At 34.3% G+C, this 20,982-nt stretch overlaps 1 protein-coding gene across 1 annotated transcript; it reads left to right on the top strand.

Annotated features, from left to right (window-relative positions):
• Positions 1-314: 314 nt before the first annotated feature.
• Positions 315-19,744, top strand: c11.1 (maestro heat like repeat family protein c11.1). Its single transcript, XM_089631096.1, has 11 exons — positions 315-568; positions 952-1,123; positions 9,463-9,652; positions 9,882-12,735; positions 12,812-12,965; positions 13,055-13,315; positions 14,014-14,228; positions 14,670-14,867; positions 15,228-15,507; positions 16,345-16,582; positions 17,426-19,744. Exons 1-11 carry the CDS (start codon positions 315-317, stop codon positions 17,617-17,619), a joined length of 5,010 nt encoding a protein of 1,669 aa, XP_089487222.1. The 3' UTR covers positions 17,620-19,744.
• Positions 19,745-20,982: the final 1,238 nt, after the last annotated feature.

The raw sequence follows: 20,982 nt of genomic DNA, 5'->3' as shown, positions 1-20,982 counted from the left end.
GAACCTCGACGCCGACCTCAAAGGCGAGTAATGTTTTAGAGTTATGTTATCAATCGATCGAATGTTATTTAATACGGCAATATGGTTGTATTCATAAGGATTCTGGTTTTGGGTGGAAGGAACGAACACCGGTTAGAAACGCCCACTTGCTGAGATTTTGCGTTATTTTGAGAAGAAAAGTGAGAGCATGAAAGTTCAACGTTCGCTAGGTAGAGGTAGTTATCTACTTGACTTCGTGCGATAGTAGATCTCATCAAATTAAATAGAATAATGTCAAACCAATCAGTGAAAATAATATGCAATTAGAAAATATAATGTACCAAGACGTAGAGACGTTGATTTATATTGATTGGCCTAATAATATAATTTGCTTTCTCCACATTACAGTTGGGGTCATAACTCTGTTGGATTCACTGAAGGACCAAGATGACACAGTTATTGATTCAATTCACAAATCGCTGTGCAAAATTGCAGCTGGTCAAAATTCAAACAAAGTTTTGACAATATGCTGCAACTATAGAATTTCTAAAAAAAAACTTGACGATGACCACGTTGCAAATATTTTAAGGTAATTATTATACTTTTGAATTAGAACTATAAGATGTTTTTCATGAAATTTTAAAAACTAATGGCAAAAATTTACCTAACCGCCAAACTTTTAAGAACAAGCTTTGGAAATTACACTTTGTAAACTTAATTTTTTACTTGGAATAAAAATTAAACTTTATTGCATCTTTTACCATCTCTCCCTATGCAAATAGTTGTTTCTTGTAGTAATTAAGTTGAAACGAAGTCTGATATTCATAATCTGTGCCCATCATAAGTGCGGTGGTTGTTAATATTTACCAAACTTATCTTACGACTGCTAAACAATTCTAGTTTAAAAAAAAAATATTTTTAAGGGTCATGTGATATCATTTGAGTACAGTTTTATATAATATTCTTCTGTAGGGTTCTGGAGCAGATCTGTATGCAGCAAGGGGAGTACTTAGAGTCGGATATAGTCAAAGTTATAATTGATATCACCATCAAAGAGATGACCTTAACAACTGACTATGTTCCCCAGACTCAAATGCCAGCTTCGGGAATTTTGGTTGCAATCGGAAACTACTGGTGTGCTGAAGTATGTAACCATTTTAATTGTTTATTATTATTCATCATAATATTATTGAGTTATTTAACCAGCATCTGCTACTTCTGCAGTATTGCTCCTGGTAAATATGCAGAAAAGTGGGAATCATTTGTTAGGTAATAATGAGATTCAGCTATTTCTGTAATCGAAAATGAAAAATAATTCATTTTAATAGTTATTTCTTTAAAATTAAAATAAATTGTTTACTTGCCGGCCATTGTTATTGATCTGAGATTTGTAAGGATAGTTTTTTTCTTCTCTTATTTAACACAAACTATGGACCTAAGAACCTAAAATAGGTTTTTAATTTGGGTTTTTGTTTTTGTTTTATGTTATGCCAAAACAATGCGCAAAGAAAAGTGGTCAATTTATCAGTTTTTTTTTGACGAAATAGCTATTAAAATGCATTATTTTTAATTTTCGTTACTGAAATAGTTGTTCCTCATTGATTGCCACTGATATAAAGTGTTTTTAAAATAAAATGTGCCCATAATATATTGACAACCTCTGTGGTCGAGGGGTAAGGCTCTTGACTTAAATTAAATTGTGTTATTTCACAAATTACTTATTTAAAAAAATATATAGTGTATTTGCGACACGTTTCAGAGTGGAGGATATTCTGAGTATTGCCCTGGTGTAAGACCACCATTCAGAATTGAAACGTTGCTTGAAATGGCTTTGGCCATGTGTGGTGACCAGATCTGAATAGGCAGGTACTTCCCCACCTTCCTCCTCCACATTTCCTTCATCTCCCCACAACCTTCAGCCTCCCAACATACCCTAATTAGGGATATAGTCTCACTGGCTCCAGAAGATTCGGAGCAGTTCCACCAAGTCCCACTTTTGTGTATATTTACCCGCTGCATTATCTATTATAACCCAAATAAGTCCCACGTTGATCTACAAATCTTCTTTGGTAAGGCTGATATTATTGGAAATTTGAAAGAATAATTGGGTAAAACTACTTAACTGCAGCTGTCAACTGATAAAAAGTCATTATTTGCTCTAGAAAGTTAAGTTACCTAACTTCGGCAACCTCTGGCAAGTCTGACTCAAGCGAAGCTTTGTAAACTGTCGGCTTCAGAGATCAGCTAACCTGGATAGTGAAATGGAACATATTACGTTCCTTTGGGAAGAACGATACAGGTGTAACCTGTTTCCTCAGTGAACCCATAGAGGGGTTTTAAAGTTTATTACACTGTCTTATTATCATTGAACTGCTACAAATATGTTTCATACAAATAATAACTATTTGTGTTCACCGTTAAAATTGTGCATTTATTTAATAATTCCGTTACATAATGTTTAATTTATAATGTCAAAGATGAGTTGCGCAAGGTTCGTTGTTAGTGTGCAAAGACTCCATTTTGTGGTTTCATAGAAACACAATATTACTATTGTGTGAAGCACACGAGGATCAAATTTCTTTTTGGTTCCGAGACATTGTTTTTAAATCAATATGCTGATGAACGCTGAAGAGAAAAACCAATGGAAGTGTGATCTGCGTAATACTATATTTTAGCTTAGTGCGTAGCATTCTGGAGAGTGGATCTCAGGTATGGGGCTCAGAGGACACCGTCTAGAAAATTCAAAAGAAATTTTTATGTTACCTCTACATTTTATTTATAAAATATATATATATATATAAAATATTATACCCTTATAGTCCAGTAGGTACCCAAGCGATTCCTTCAGAAACTTGATCAGGGTGCTTAGGCTGTGAACATCTTGGAATAATTATCGATAATAACATCAAATGGAAAAGTCAAATAAACTCCACAGTAGACAGAATGAGAAAACTCATCTTTATGTTTTTTAGACTTAGAAATACCGTATCATTAAAAATACTTAAAGGTATTTATTTTGCACTTGCACATTCTACACTACTACAATATGAAATCGTGGTTTGCGGGGGGGGGGGTGCGTATAAATCATATATATATATATATATATATATATATATCCCGCTACATTTGTTGCGTCCGACCCCTAAAAACTCCATAGCATTGCAGCGTCCACCGACTTACAGCGTCCGATATACGGACGCTACAATGTTTTGAGCTCAAAATTGGCAAGAACGATGCTTACCCCATCTAGAATCGTATGGCAAAAATTTTTGTGGAAGCAAAAAATGTCTCAGAATGTCTGGAAACGAATATTGAACGTTTGACATTTTGCCGACAGGTTCGCTACACGATGTATATATCGAGCAGTGTATGTTTTTATTCATTTCTACGATCTTGCCGCGTCCACGAAGTAATATAATTTTCGATACATAACGACTATCATGCTGCGTCTATGCATTACATCGTTAGTATTGCGTCCTCGAGACCGATTACGAGTAGATATTATTTTATATACATAACGACGGTCGTGCTGCGTCCACGCATTACGTCGATAGTACTGCGTCCCCGTAGCCGCTCATGAGAATATACTATTTTTAACTCACAATGACAATCATGATGCTTCCATGCATCACGTCGATAGTATTGCGTCCCAGTGAACGATCGCGAGTAGATATTATTTTGAATATACGACGACGGTCGATATAATTTTCGATACATAACGACGATCGTACTGCGTCTACGCATTACTTTGATAGTATTGCGTCCCCATGGCCGATCACGCTGAAATATTATTGTGAATACATAAAGACGGTTTTGCTGCGTCTACGCATTACGTCGATAGTACTGCGTCCTCGTGGCCATTCGGAGTACATTGTTAAATATTATTTGAGCGTTTGGTTGAGTAAATCATCAGATTTGGCAACATTTGGTTAATTTACAACGATGCCGCTTGATACTCAGAACTAAGAATCGTCTTGCGTGGTTTTTAATGCATAACGACGATTTTGCTGCGTCCACGCATTACTTCGATAGTACTACGTCCCCATGGCCATTCACGAGTACATTTTTATAAATTATTTGAGCGTTTGGTTGAGTAAATCATCAGATTTGGCAACGTTGGGTTAATTTACAACGATGCCGCTTGACACTAAGAACTAAGAAGCATCCTGCGTAGTTTTTAATGCATAACGACGATCGTGATGCGTTTAAGCATTACGTTGGTAGTATTGCGTCCGTTGTTGTTTTTTTTAAAAGAAAAAGCGTTTTTTTGGGAGCGAAACCCGGTCGGCACAAAGTATAAAAAATAAAAGTGGTGTTTACAAAGTTATTGTTTTATTTTAAATTAAATATTGTTGTCAATTAAACAAACAATTTATAAGTTCCCGAATGTTATCTGAATATAAAATAAATCTTATAGAATAAAATAAAAACCTCAAGATATGAATTGAAATCTAGCAAGAATATCTTAACACAAATTGTGAGGATTATTATTAATATATTTATAGAATTATAACTATATATTTTATCACACCTTCATAAATGGAATGAAAACTTTAACTTAAATGAAATCAACAAAAAATCAAAATATAGAAGAATACGTATGTGAAACATACAGCGAATGCACTAAAATCTAGAACAATATAATAAATCTACTAACAATCTTGCACTTAAACATAAGGAGTATAATTTGAAACATGGACGAACTTCTGGTATACCTATGTATTTAACATTATGTCCACAACCAGATTTTTTAATACTAACCGAGGCACACTCGCATGCAATACATAAAAATATACCATGTATTCCAAACTACAAACAATATGTCACAAATTATCACAAAAATAAAAGTAGTGGAATTGTAGTCTATGCTAAAGAAAAATTTACTGATATCAATGTTAACGAAATACCAATATGTAACGCAAACTGTTTGTCAATTAATGAATCTAAATAATTAGCCAATTAATATAATCGCATGTATCGAATACATAGCTCTATTATACCCTTATAGTCCAGTAGGTACCCAAGCGATTCCTTCAGAAACTTGATCAGGGTGCTTAGGCTGTGAACATCTTGGAATAATTATCGATAATAACATCAAATGGAAAAGTCAAATAAACTCCACAGTAGACAGAATGAGAAAACTCATCTTTATGTTTTTTAGACTTAGAAATACCGTATCATTAAAAATACTTAAAGGTATTTATTTTGCACTTGCACATTCTACACTACTACAATATGAAATCGTGGTTTGCGGGGGGGGGGGTGCGTATAAATCATACCTACGTCCACTTGTGACAATTCAAAAAATATTAATAAAAATAATATTTTAAAAAGCCATATAACTATCCAACAATAAATGTTTTCCAAGGTTTCCCGGTTCCCCTTCTCACAAAAATTTATGACAAAAATACTCGTACATTAAGAACTTCAATTATATAAAGATTTATTTGATAAAAATAATATTCCATGATTAATTTTAAGCTAAATAATTATTTATATTGGAGGACTAACCGTACCACTAGTTCGAACTACAACAGAAAAACATCATTATTTATTTAACGGTATAAAATTATTCAATAAATTACTCCTGGATATATCTGAGGAAAATTATGACAGTTACAAAAAAAAACAATTTAAAATTCTCTAATACCACCGAATAAATTTTCTTATTGTTTTAAATTATTTATTTATTTATTTTATTTCAGGGAAATCAACAGTTTACAATGTGGTTCATTTATACACGTGTAATTTACCTAACTGAGAAACCAATTGCAGATTTCCGCAATATTCTATTCTATTATGTATGTAAAAATTTAAAAACTATACTTACAAGAACTAAAAAAGATTAAATTTATCGAAGAAAGCAAACACTTAGTGGCTTGACATTATACAAAATGAAACAAATACTTTGTTTTAAACCACTTTATTTTTATTTATATTTCGTCGACCGGTTTGGATTGAACCCAAATATTGTATAAAATAAATATAAAGTGGTTTAAAACATAGTATTGTTTCATTTTGTAAAAAATATAACGTTATTCAAGAGGGAGATTATTATAACATGAGATTATTTTAACTGGAGATTATTATAACAGGAGATTATTAAAACAGAAGATTATTATAACGTAATACTACATAATATATGTCATTACATAATATAATAACATTTTTTGCAGTTTGGTACACGTTTAATACATTTTTAATATAGTTTTTATATTTATTTTGGTTACATTGAAGATAGAATCAGAGAGAATGTTATTATACATATGTTGAACATATTCTTCTAAGACAAGCATTTTTATTTTACTAGATTACATGAGCGTGTGTGCCGTGTAGGTACTTTCAAATCAATTCTGCTTAATAAACTCCACATATTATGTTTCTGCTTATCATTCCTTGGTATTATTTATAACTAACCTGTTTTTATTACTTTTATTGTATTTTCTTGTAAGGCTATTAATAGTTTTTGTAATAATATTTGCAATATAAATATGTAAAAATATATTGTTGTCCTCTCCTAAGCACAAGCATCTTACTTATCAGAAAAATGATTCAAATATTATTTAATATTATGTTGTAAATATTGTAACACTAAAGATGTTAAGAAATAAAAATAAAAAAAATATTTTTATTTTGAACTTAATGGTATTAATAAGTTTAACTCATTAATTAAAATATTGCAATTTGAGGTTGAACTAATTAAGTTAAATATAAAAACAGATATTATTATATTGAATACGTAACGACAGAAGATCTGCGTCGATGGTATTGTATCCTCGTGACCAATCACGAGTAGATATTATTTTGTATACATAACGACGGCCGTGCTGCGTCCACGCATTTCGTCGATAGTATTGCGTCCCCATGGCCGTTGGCGAATTTGTACATTTTTATGTATTGTTTGAGTCCTTGGTGAAGCAAAACGCCAGATTTGGCAACATTCAGTTCATTTACAACGTTGCCACTTAGCACTCAGAACTAAAAAGCGCCTTGCGCGGGTGGAAATTTTTGTAAGATGGTTTACAGTGGACGGTAAATTGATATCCCGACCTAAAAATGTCCAACCGCCCTCTGCAATGGAGCGAACTGGCGCGTTATGAAATGATACATTTTTACTAAGGATATCGTTGTAAAAAAAATTGTCGCACGCCTGCGCCCAGTAGGTACGTTTGTATACAAGGTGCAACAAAATATTCATTCAAACTTCTCACTATCAATAGACAGTTTGTTGTCAGGTCTGGTGTGTTTCTGGATGTCAAAAAAATAAAACATAAATATGTATACATATATTTTTTATATACCGCACAAGAGTCTCAACCGCTCCCGTCTGGAACAGCGAGACCGTGGCATCCCCAATCTGAGTACTAGGGTGAAGGTATTGGGGAGGGGAAGAAGATGAGGAAGAGAAATGTAGAAAAGTACCTGGCTATTTATATCTGGTCACCAAACACGGAAAAAGCTTGGAAATAACGTTTCCATTCGGAATGGTGGTCACACACCAGGGCGATACTGAGAGTATATTTCACTCTGGAAAGTGCTGCAAACACACTTTATATTATGTTTAATGTATTAATTGTGAAATAACACAAACAAATAAAAATTTATTTGCGCACGCCGGGTTTGACCGTCAGATTACGGGCTTCGGATTGCGAGTCGAGAGTCTTATCTCTCAATCACAGATGCTGTAATTAATTAATTAATTAATTAATTCACTATGAACGTGAAAACTTCACTAGAAAAGTAAGAAATATTTTGTGTTGTTTATTTATTTGTTAATTTATTTATTACACCTAATAGACATTTACATTCTTGTTTAATAGTTGAGTATCGCAGTTATTATAAATTCTTCAAAATTAAATCAATAGAGAAAACAAAATAGAATGAAAAAAAATAAAATGTTACAACAAAAGCGTATAATAAAATAAGATACATTGGTAAAAATGATAAGAAGTCTCACATAAGTAGATATTCAAAATAAAGAAAAGATTGCAAAAATTATAGATGTCTATTTGTCTCGATATATAAAAGAATTAAAATAAACAATATTTATATTGATTATTTTTAAGGTGAAATATATCTTCCATATCAGAATAAGTCATGTAATCCTAAGGGGTTTAATAATATAAGGGGCAAAACAACGGCCTAAATTTACCTTTTGAAACTCTCAAAACAAATCCAAGAGTCTTAAGGGCCTTATATACGGAAGACGTAAAAATTAAATCGACCTTCAAAACGCCATGTAACAAACAAATAATATACACTCGGACGCAAGAATATATTATTCAGTATGGACGTGAAACCTTTATTAGAATAGTCAGCAATATACGGCAGACGTAACAATTAAATTAGAGTGAACGGACGTGAAACCTATATTAAAAGGAACCTTCAATATACAAAAAATATACACCCGGACGTGAGTATGTACGTGACGCTAGAAATGTATGAAAGTGTAATAAACATCAAAACCTGCATTATTATGAATATTAAAAAAATATGATATTAGCGATTATCGTGAGTAAAACATAGTGCAATATTCACAAAAACAATCTAAAAAAAAGAACTAGAAGTGCTGGACGCCCAAAGACGGATTTACGCACGGACGCAATAAATGTTGTGGGACCTATATATATATATATATATATATATATTTTTTTTTTAATATACATTTACAGCACAATTTTTGTGAAAAATCACCTTAACCTCTCGGACAAAGACTATTATTTACTTTGTGTTCCTTTGCGATCTGTCAAAACGTGAAAATTTTTGTGATATTTACGAGTTTTGTTAAAAGCTTCATAACTCACGTTTTGGGAAACGTAGCCTCATTCTAAAAGATGTTTTGGAAAGATTATGAAATTCACTATCGTATTATATTGTTATACGTAAATATTTGCGTTTCTAAATATACATTTTCTGAAAACGTCAAAAATATGTAAAAATCGCTGACCATTATTTCAAAGCTGTGAAAAATGTACTTTTTTCTGAGTATCATAAAGAAATAACACTTTATATATTGAAGAAATATTAAAAACTATTAGTCACCTCAAAATATTAACCGTCCAAACTAAAATATTTTTAATAAATTATTTAGAAACGCAATAAATTATGAACGAACAAGATGACAGATCCAATCAACTTAGATAATGCACCTCTAGATTCCATAGATATTCTTGAATACAGACGCGTAGCGTTATTCATTATCGATACTCTGTTTTTTAAATCATGGCAATCCGTATACTAGTGATGGAAATAAATCGATTTTTGTAAAATCTCGCGCGTTTACGTGAAAAGACGTTCTAATGTCTTGACCGCTATTATCATATTTACGTCTTTTGACGTTCTAATGTTCTGAGTGGTTAAGGGCACTTTATATATATGAATAAATTAAAATTGGCGTTGAATACTGCGTAAATGTGCTGATTTCGAATCTGTATATATATATATGTGTTTGAATGAATGAAGTAAATGTTATTTTGTCGTCAGGTAGTAGAACCACTTGGGTTGTTGGTGAAGCCCGGAGTGGTGCCGCATTACACCATCATCCACACCCTGGGGACACTGGCGGCCACCAACATAAATGGGACAGTCCCCTTCATCAAACCCATCCTCGGGAAGATGCTGCCAACCCTCGGGATGATCAAGCAAGACCCGCTCAAGCAAGCTTTCTCATATGGTAAAACATTATCATTAATTATAACAAGTCCTCAAGTTTTTAACTGATAATTCAATAATCATCCTAAGGTGATTCACAAATTATTATTTGCGATTTATTTGTAAGTACATAGTACAAAGGAATTATTATTTTATTGGTACTGATATCTCTAATAATTCTTGTTATTATTTTATCACATGTTTTGTGCAATACGTGTGATTCATACAATAATATGATGTTTCTATTTCAGCACTGGGACACTTTTCAACAGCATTGATTGACTATTTTGGGAACAACGAAAACCAAGATAACGAATTGAAGAAAAACAATTTCTCAACGGAAATATCTATAGCTTTCGATGTACTGCATATACATTGGTTATATTCTTCTGAACCAAAAGTAGTTGAGAATGTTCTAGAAGCCATGGGTCCCATGTTCAGTCTACTCCCATCCGAGAAAATGAAAGAGTTAATACCAAAATTGATTCCAGCAATCACGGCACTTTATAAGAAATCACATTTGGATTCATATTTTATCACCCAGGCGCTAACCCTCATGTTAATTGAATCCGTCAAGGAAGACAACTTGATTCCTATAATGCTAATTGAATCAATGGTTCACGCTATGTTTAACCAGATTCTGACATCTCCGGATTATGACCAGCCTCAAAAAATTAAAAATCACTTTGAACTCTTACGCTGCTTCGATATATTCGTGGTAAATTTTTCGGATACTGTTGTAGAATTTTTATTCCAGCAAACTAAAAATAATAATGAAGAAGAAAAAATGAAAGCCGTGATCGTGTTGACGCATCTCATTACTTCTTCAGAAGCGTCGGTCAAGAAGATAATTCCGCGTTTCATCGACGTTTTAAAGACAATGATCGCCGTAGAACACAGCTTGAGGATGAAGAGAATCTTCTTGAAAGCTATTGTAGCTCTGGCATACCGGCAGTACCTGGAGCAGAAAGAAGATGCCACTTTACTGGATTTCATTATCACTCAATGCAGTTACGATAGTTCACCATCAGATAAGGGTGAACTAAGCAATCTCACAATAGATTGTGAAAACTCCCTGTTCCTATTATCTTCCACTGTACCGGATATAAAGCCCAGCTTGTGGCCCCTTCTGCTCAAGGCTTTATTAAACTGTGATAATGATGAAACTCTGTCAACAATTAGCAGGTGCCTCACACAGCTTGTGAATGTCGAACACAAACAGGAGAACATTTCCGCTGACAGAAATGAAATCACCGTGCCATCGAATGAATCTATTTACGTTCGCAGTCTTTCACTTTTGATAGATTATACAAATAAAAAAATGGTTCAAAATCTTATTTCTTTCATGTCAAGCTATTGTGAATACGTACACAAAGATCTTAAAGTGTCGTGGGATATGGACCTAAAGAAACTAGGAGTGTATTTGGATTCCAGTGATTTTTGTATTGACACGTGGGAGTCTCTAATTTTGGATCTATTTCGCTCTTCCATATATCAAGTGAATGACAATAAATGGATCGAAGTAGTTTTACATAAAATTTTAGAACAGATTCCTAAAAATGAGAAAAATATCAAAAGAAAAGGAATTCTGTATAAATTCCTGGCCATTCTGTTGTGCCATGTTGGAGATGCCCAAACCATCGGATATACGTTGGACATTCTCTTCAATGCCCTCAGCAATAGTTTACCCTACGAGAGCAAACAGTTGGCTCGAGCCTTGGGCATTATTTCCATCAAACACGGGCTTTCTATCCTTGAGAAATTAGATGCTTTGGCCAAAGCCATAGAATCCAAAAAGTCAAGTAGGTTTTTGAATTTTAACTTTATGAAAAATTCTAAGCATGAAAATGACATCAATAATATGAAATATTCAATAACTTTGTGCTATGGAGAGGTGGCTAGAGAAGTACTGGATGAAGGTGTGCTGCAGAGACTGGTGGGGTCAGATGTGGAAGGTCACGGGGGAGCCATGCGCTGGACCGTGGCTCAGCTGCGCCACAGTAGCAACCCGCCTCCCCTCATCCAGGCATCCCTCGCTACCGTGGAACTTCTTGCCAAGGCTATAACCTCCGTCCCACACACTAACATCACGCTTCGGGATCGCTGGAATCTAGTCAACTTAGTTTTAGACCAAATGTTTGAACATACCCTCAAAGTGTCAAGTGTAGAGTTATATCCACCCATTATTAAAGCAACAACCGCGCTCATACTTCTTCCCAAATACTTGGCTCCTGAAGAAAGAAATTTGATTATTAGAACACTTTGCGGAAAAGTATATAATTCTGTCAGTTTCCTCAAAACTAAATTTGGAAGCGACGAAGAAGAAATTTCCAATAATACCTTTGCCAAAATCATGAATGACAGCCTAGGTTCTCTCAATACATTGATCAAAGAATTCATGCTGCAATCAGTGTGCCCAAGCACATTAGACGATATTCTCAGCATTCTGGATGAATGGATCGATAATGAAAATGAACAAGTGCGAACTGCCACCATTCGGTCAGTACAAGTAACGCTCATGTTTTTCATTCAAAATGTTAAATTGACCTATGAAAATCCAAGCCGCTTTGGTCAGGCTGGCTTGATAATGGGTAAAATGGTTCCCAGATGTGCTGATGTTAGCAGTGTTGTTCGATACACCGCCATTGATTGTGTCAAAATTCTCGTTCAAATAATTGATCTTTATGAAGGACGCTCATCTGACTCGAATATAGACGTATGCAAAAAATTGAGTGATATACAGAGTGAAATCGGCACACAAGATCCTGAGAAGTTTTCCGTATTGATATCTCACTTGGCCACTATCATCAGTGACCGAGTACCGCACCAGCAAACAATTCAGTTGATAGAAAGTTTATTGAGTGGGATTTATAATGACGAGATGTCGGGCATCGGGTGTAATATTGTCCTCAGCAATTTGATCAAAATTAAAGGTCAAGATTTGCATCAAAATGTAAATGATGTAATGGATTACATTTTGAATTCGTTGATTTCCGTGGAAGGAAATGTTCGGGAAGGATTGCTGAATGCTTTGCTGACATTGACGAGACATCACCCGAAAGCAGTTGTGGCAAACCTCCTGCTGCAGCCTCTGCCATTTGAAAAGTTAGTTCATTTGCTATGTGTCTTATTTATCATAAACAACTTTACCTTTAACTGAATGCCTTCAAATCATTTTTAGATCCATCATTGATTGCTGGCGCTCATTAGCTCATGATGTATCAATTGCGGCACTTATCATTGAACAACTGAATCAGATATTAATGATTGAACCGCTATTTGAGGAATCATTGAAATACGATAATGGACGAGTGGTGTCTGTCCAAACTCTCGCTGTAAGTTTACTGACTTTCGTAGCATTGAAATATGAGATATTAATGAATTATTTCTTTATCATTACATAATAACTTACATATTTTTTAAGGCTATGAGTGCACTTTCCGAGATATTCAGTCAACCGGAAGTGAAACCAATTTGCATTGAAAAGTTCAATGAGATATTTTCAATGCTGTATACAATCCTGGCCTGTTTCATTGGCTCCGATGCTCCTGCCCACGCAGCCCTGTCTTCCCATAAGAATGACAAATATGGGTTTGTGCCGAACCACCAAGCTACCAAACTATCTCCAGCAAGGATTACCCTCGATACCCTGAAATATTTTCTCATAAATGCTAATTATGAAAAGGTAATTTTGTTTTGTTTTGAAATCAAATAGAAAAAGTATGCACTTTTAGTAGATATAATTTATCATCTCGGTTAAAACCTGTATATTAATTCTGTAACAAAAAGAAAGAGACACAATTTTATGATACTACGGATTAGCTGTCCTTCGACAATGATAGGATCTAAAGGTTTACATTGTGTTATGTAATTTGAAAGTTCATTTCAAAGCAAGTGAATACTGAAATGTAATATTAAATGCGATGTTCGGAAATTCATAGTATAAGCGGTAAACTGGTGAATCTATATCACATTTGGAATTTTTTTGATTAGAGTTTTCTTTTTCGAGTAAATCTAGTCCAAAGTTGTAATTTTTTTAGGAAAAATTAGAAACACAGCTCCAAGAGTTTTTTTCGACCCTTCAATTGCAGAAAAAAATGGAAAAAAATTCAAAATCCTCAGATTGAAAAAATAAGTTTTTTGCAAATGAATGCACTGTCACCGACAACGAGTCTATCTGCCGAGTTTCAGCTAGATCGGATGTCAGGAAGTGAGTTAACTTCCTCTTCCATGATATGCATTGATTCATTCCCGAATACAAAAGTGAAATTGAAATAAATGTATGAAATGCCTTTGTTGTGTACAAGGCTTATATTTTCATAATGTCATTATAATTTATCAATTATTTTACCAAATATGTTGGGTTGGTTTGTTGGTTCCTAGGCCGCAGAGGCTTGTATGCAGTGCACCCAGCTGGAGTCAGGAGACCACCTCAACTCCTTCCTAGACATGGTGATGTACCTGGTGGAGGTGTTCTGCAAGGACTATCCACAGCGGCTGGTGCCCGTGGTCTCAACCCTCAACATCTACTCCCGAGCCACCTTCATCCCGCAGAGAATCGCGGTGGCAGCCTTCTTCAGTCACTTGGTGGCGTACAGGTGAGCTGGAGTTGAATTATAAACTGTGTTCACTTTATCAATGACAAAAAGGCATTCATGATGAAAATTCAAAAACAGTATCGAACTTATTAATTTTGGCCATAGAAATGTTATTAGATAATCTGACTCTCAAAGTTATTTGAAGTTTTTAAAGCTACTTCTGTAGAGTTCTTTCAACATATTATTTGCCCTTTTTTTTTAACCGCATGGTGAGGGTAAACATTCTGGTATACTGTAAGCTGTAGAGCAAAGGTCATGATAGGTTGCTGAGTATAAACATTCTGGTATACTGTAAGATGTAGTGCAAATGTCACGGTAGGTTGCCAAGTGCTAATGTCCCAATACACCCCATGCTATAGCTACTGGCGCTAACCAGGTAAAGTTGATGTAATGAGTACAACACTGTCTTACTGTGTATTTTGTCCATTTGCCATTTGACAGATGCAATGACAACATGGTGTTGTTGGAAACCGTGATGGCGACCCTGAGTACGGGCTGGAAGGACACCACTCTGGAGGTGCGAGCCGTCAGCCTCTCCGGAATGAGCAACATCAGATTCCTCAAGGAAGATCAGCGCGAACATTACCTGTCTCCTGTCATAATGGCACTGTACAATGGCCTGGATGACTATCAAGGGAGGTATGTATTGTCCAAGTGGAAGCATCACAACAACTGGTATGAATAAGCGGTGCACTGAATGAAATAGCACTGTTTTTAATATTATTATTTGTATAATGCTATCGAATTTACAAGATGATGTTAACATTAGAAGTAGGCAGAGAAGATGGACCATACATCAGGGTAGGTACCTTCATTGTACTGGCTCCTGATCATTAAATATGTTAAATCTAGTAATAATTATATTAAGAGTTACTTTTACTCTACGGAAGCATTTAGTTTTCGAATTGATTTCACCAAATTTCATCTTGGGTCACTTGAACCTGAAGCTGCATATAACTTGCATAGAGAATTTTGTAACGTTTCTGTTTTATTTTCTAGCACATTGAGGACGAACATCCCCTTGATCTCCATCACAGGGCTGAATGCACTATTAACTTCTTCATCCGTCAAGGACAAGCCCATGGCATCCCTCCCGCCAATCTCCCAAAGGATAAAATCCTTTTTCAACACGGAGAATCCGTTACTGAGAGAAGCATCAGTACTGCTGTTTGGTGATCTCGTGGCAACCAAAAGTTCAGAAGATTTACGGGATCAAGCTCTGGCCCTGTTCCCCTGCTTCTTGCTCCATCTCGCAGATGATGACGCTAGGGTTATTAAAGTGAGTTCAATCACTCCTTCAATTTCATTCTATGTTCTGGCATTCTAGGATGTGTTATCAGATCTGGAACAAAATATTCTATTTTGTTTCCACATACAAGGCCCTGAGGAAAATAATTTCTCTCAGGCCTATGTTATGTTTGGGGGTGCTGCAGGCCGGAATATAATGCCAGAGCCGAGCTGTTGAACTCATAGAAATGACCCGTTCTCATGTGACAAAAATGTCAACTGTGTACAAATGTTGGGAGCGCGTTGGGAGTGTTTCCCGATTGTGCACCAGTGCCGAAAAGATCAGTGACTGTGCTAGTTCCTCGAAGCATTTTCTATTGAAAAATTGGTAGAACAAGGACAGCATTTCCACTCACGATGCCTGTGTGCTAAAGATTGCAATCCGTTTGTTAAGATTCAAAAAGATTGCCCGTTTCTGCACAGAATGAAGGAATTTTTCAGGTATTTTGGGTTCCCAGACCAATGGTGGCTGTCAAATTCAACCGTGGGGTACACTTGCGATTTGTACAGGAATTGCAGTTGTGAACTATTAAAGAATAGTATGCCCAGTTGCTGAGAGGGGCTTAACTCTGGCTTCGATGGAGCCTCCGTGCCTGAGCTGGTCACTTAGAGCCAATCCAAGTATATCAATGGAAGAGAGTTCTCTCGGGATTGCTTCCGTTAACTTTTTATTATACATTCTATTGCCCGCGGTCAACTGCCAGTGCCTTCCTGACAGTTAAAAAAATATCTAAACTAATCAGGGAATGAGCAAATTGTTTGATTTGCTGCTATATTTACCCCACCTGGTGAACAAATTATGTATAGTTAATAACATTGTTATTTCCAGGCTTGCAAACAAACCCTGAAGAAGATTTCACCTGTGTTTGGAGCCCACAAGACCAACAGTATGATTCAGAACCACCTGATTGATTCGGCCAGACTTCACTTGGTGGATTTCACAATCGACTTGATCAAGAATGTGTCAATAGAGCTCCCTAAATCTGTACCACAGTTTATCGAGAACACATTCAATTATTTGAACAGTCCCTGGGATAGTATTAGGGCTAACGCTGCCCTCATCACAGGTTAGTTATTACACATTTAATAAAAAATAAAACAGTCAAGATACACAGACTATGGGTCCATTGTGCTTCCAATCTCCCATTTCACCACATTCCTTTAACGGTAACCCGGTCCTTTTATAAATCCACCATGGTTGTCATTGAATATTTGGTCCGCAATGGTTCCCAGGTATCTGTGCCTTGTTCCCACCAGGGTGGAACCTTGGCTTCAAAGGTGAATTGGAGTCTCTTCATCCTTTTCCTGCATCTGTTGGTGTTTTATACTCCCAACAGCTGCATGTGTGTTGAGGTGGGAGTGTCCTGTTAATTGACGCATCCTGGCATCAACCTCTGCCGAGCTAAGTACTCCATCATTGCTCAAGCAACATTTTCCTGCCATCGTGATGGTACATAGTATGTATGAGGAATTCAAATATGAAAGGTTATTTTTTGTAACCCGGGAATGTTGTTTGTCTTTCTTTTAATTATAAGATAGGAAAAAATAAATGCTATTATTATTAGTAAGGAAGAGCCAGAGCTGCCCATGAGGACGAAGGGAAAAAACCGAGTTGTGCGGAGCAGGGGGAGTGGTGTAAACGAGTCCCTTTCTGTGATGTGTCAGTAAATGAATCTGACAGTATACAGGCACCTCGCATTGTAATATGTATCACCATTTGCTGGCTGTGTAAAAAACTTTACTACAAATCACAAATTGATTGACAAAAGTGAAAATTTTGTTGCACTATTTTTACAAATGTGTGTTTTTCTCCAACCTGTAGAAATGATACCCAGAATTCATCTTAGGACAAGTCTATTAATTTGGATTTCTATGGTTTCTATCAATATTAATGGTTAATTTGTTTGTAGGTGTGCTGTTTTCGAATTACAGCATTACAGATGAGAACTACGAAGATAATAAAAAGCTGTTGATGTCGCGTTTGCTGCAACTCATGAAGGACTCTAACGCTAGAGTCAGATCCTCAACTGCCACGGCTCTCAGCAGCCTTTATCTAAATGGTTCTAAAACCGATCTCTCTCCTGATACAAAAGATCTAATTTAAATGCCAGACCAACAATATTATATATTATTATGTGTAATTGTCGAAATTTAAAAAACTGTTGTTCTGTAAATTCATCATTAAAATTAAATTAAAAAGTTTAACATTAATTAATAAAAATTTAAAACAATGTTATTTAATGATTAAGTGTCAGAATTTAGCATTACAATATGCATTTATGCTTTTTATATGTTCATTACGTAATCAATTTATTGTTCTTTCCTCTGGAAAACCGTTTGCGCACCAGTGAAAAGAATTTTTTCTCGCTGACAAACTGTTTACGCGCTGTTGGCATTGAAATTTCATCCTAGCTGTAATTTTTTGATACGCGATTTAAACCTGTATGCCATGGAAAGTGCATAAAGTTTTTTAACAGAATTGCTTGCACTTGAAACACTTTAGAGTTCATTTTTGATTCCATTTTTGATTTCCCAAAAGGGTCTGGTGTTCCAAAGGTTAAACACAACAAGATCAGGGCAAATACTGAATCGGGAATTACTACAGAATTCAGTTGAACAGCCATAAAGAATGTGTTTTTTTTAATTACGTAAAAATATTTTTTAAATAATTTTTAACAAATTTTTATCATCTTTCATGAACGTTTATGTATATGTGCATGTTTTTTTGTTATCTATCATCTATCTGTTAATATAAATTATTTATTATGTTTTTATAATAGTTTGTTAAGATGCGCTGAAAGATGTGTGTTTACGTAATAGAGTCTGGTGACAATATGTCTATGAAATGAAATAATATTGCTTATGTATTCACTGCAAATAAGTGATGGGGGAAAGTCAGTGGATAAGCCCAAATATTTTGAGGTTAAGTCAAGTCAAAAATTTTTATTTTAAGAAATTGACATGCACTATGTAAAGTACCTACACTGTCTGAAAAACATGTTACTTTAATGCAGCATATTTGTGTATATACGTAATTGATGTATTTTTTATGGATTTCTCATAAATTATCCAATTGGATGAATATCAATTTTTCAGGAATAATATGTGTAATTAATAATTAAATTAAATGCCTTCCTATTTCTAACTCTTCTATGGTTGATCAACAAATTGTAGGGATATGAATTGTTTTAATTTAATATTGTCTTGCCAAGACTGCTTTTAAAAAACTTATGATGTATCTAATAGTTGTTTTATTTCGGGTTACATGCAGGTATGTAATGTAGTCCATATTGGCGTAGCATACACTAATAACGTTTTTTTTTAGAATTATAAGTATTTAATTTGTTACGTTATGTACATATTAACTCTTCAGGCCTCAGGCATATTCTGTCAGAAGGTAGGAGTATTTCTGCTTTGTAATAAAATCCAAATAAATATTTCTGAATGCATACAGAAATTGTTTTTAAAAGGTGAAGAAAAACACTTTCAAATTTAATTATTAGAAATAAACATATTTTTAAAAATGTTAAAATTATGAATGAATTATGAACTTTAAAAAGACTTGCTTTTCGTTTTTTGTCACTAAAATAATTACTCATTTCGAAAAAATATCTAAAAACTTTATTTTACTGGACAAAAGTTAAAATTACCTCACTTTTTTGTCGTTTCATATAAATATAATTTATTAAAAAATAAGTCTCATAAGTTTTTTTTTCAAATTACGTTCAGAACATTTTGTTTCATAAAGGTGCACATTTTAATTCTTCTGTGGTTAACTTCAAGATTTGAAAATAAAGCGTGGTGTTTTCTCTTTCTAACAAATTTCTATCATATCATATTTCTCTCCACAACAGTAAGAGACACAACGATTTCAGTGAGACTTTATGAGTTGTTCCCAAAAGCGGACAAATAAGCCTGAATGGTTAGTGTATAAAAAATTAGACTTTCAATCCAAAGAAAACAAAAAAAAAAATATAATTTGAAGACTGCAAAATTAGAATTAATGAAGAAATTAAAAAATTTATTACTCTACTATTATTATTTATTATTTTTAAACTTGAGAGATGATCTCAATGTTCATATATGGCATTATTTATCATTCCACCTCTAAAAAACATTTTATATTTTTACTCCTTCGGGTGTGATATAAGCTAATGTTATGATGTACCCCTTTTATTGTAATCTTCAATTTTTATGCCTGATCCTGTTACAGTCGCCTTTTAAATTTTACAAAAATATATTGTAAGTAAAAATATTGTTGAGTTTTATTTTATATTAATTATTTTCCATGCCTCTATTTCATAATGAGTAGGTTAATACTAATAGGTTCGAGACAAGAGAAACTGCAATAATACAAAAAATACATTCCTTGCCAAGGACCACAGCAAACAAATTTTGATTACTCTTCAATAATCTATTTTAACCACACAAATATATGCTACTTTTAGTGTTCCTCGTGGTAGTGTGGAAATAAGTTCACAAAAGTCCGGGTTAAATCTTCCCCATAGGAAAAACTAAACCCTTACACACACTTTTATCATCTAGTCAATCCACATTATGCAAGTGCATTATATAAGCAAAATAAATACAAAACAAAACAAGAACAACACGTCAACTCACCAGAGATCAAATGGGAAAATAATTCACCGACTCCAGATATTTTCATATCAGAGGGTTCGGCTCGGTAGAACTCCTAACAGGGCCTATAAATCCTACTGATAAAATAAAATATAAAATTTATCATTTTTATTATTGTCTCATGAAGTTTTAGAAGTTCGGCAGTAAAACATTACAAACCGAAACTAGTATCAAAACCTACCTAAACACAAAACTATCATTACCTGCAATTAACCCTTTTTCAACAGTCATAAAATGTACAACTTTGTTGAAGCAATTTACGTGATTTACAGTGGTAGCTCGAGTTTTTGTGTTTGCTGTGTGTACCGGACGTACCTCCACCGACTTAAATTAATTTGCATAAATCTGAATTTACGCAGAGGCAGTTCCTTTACAAACTCACCTCTGCGCATATTCGAATTTATGCAACAAAATCATCTCTAAAAACTTGTGTAAAACTGTAAATCTTATCTGCTCTTGTATAAAAATCTATAATCTTATATGCAAAAACTGATTAATAAATAAAACCACGGGGTCAAGCAGTCATCATTATAGACAAAAAACAAAGGCTTGACCCCCCAAATACCTTCTTATAAATTAAATTTGTACAAAACATGGAAGACTTGCATGAAATTTGAAATTGTGCAGACGCGGTTTCCTTTACAAAACTTGCCGTTTGCACAAAATTGAATATTGTGCAAAGCTTCCCTTTTAAATACCAACTCCCTTTAATGCGTAAATTTTCACAAAATTGAATATTGTGCAAAGCTGCCTTTTAGATATCAATTCCCCTTTTAACATGTAAATTTGTGCACACTCACAAAATGTATTTAAATAAAATATGACCCGG

This window comes from Hesperophylax consimilis, chromosome 4 (genome assembly GCF_061612785.1).
Source record: "Hesperophylax consimilis isolate HC1 chromosome 4, BYU_Hcon_1.0, whole genome shotgun sequence".
Lineage (NCBI taxonomy): Eukaryota > Metazoa > Arthropoda > Insecta > Trichoptera > Limnephilidae > Hesperophylax > Hesperophylax consimilis.
This window is presented reverse-complemented; position numbering and strand designations above follow the sequence as displayed.

What these genes read in the sequence shown, in the direction of transcription:
- c11.1 (XM_089631096.1), top strand. Translation starts at nt 315, where the DNA reads ATGTACCAAGACGTAGAGACGTTGATTTATATTGATTGGCCTAATAAT. An exon ending in CAGCCTCTGCCATTTGAAAA is followed by an intron (nt 12,736 to 12,811) that starts GTTAGTTCATTT and finishes AATCATTTTTAG; the next exon opens with ATCCATCATTGATTGCTGGC. An exon ending in TGTCTGTCCAAACTCTCGCT is followed by an intron (nt 12,966 to 13,054) that starts GTAAGTTTACTG and finishes ATATTTTTTAAG; the next exon opens with GCTATGAGTGCACTTTCCGA.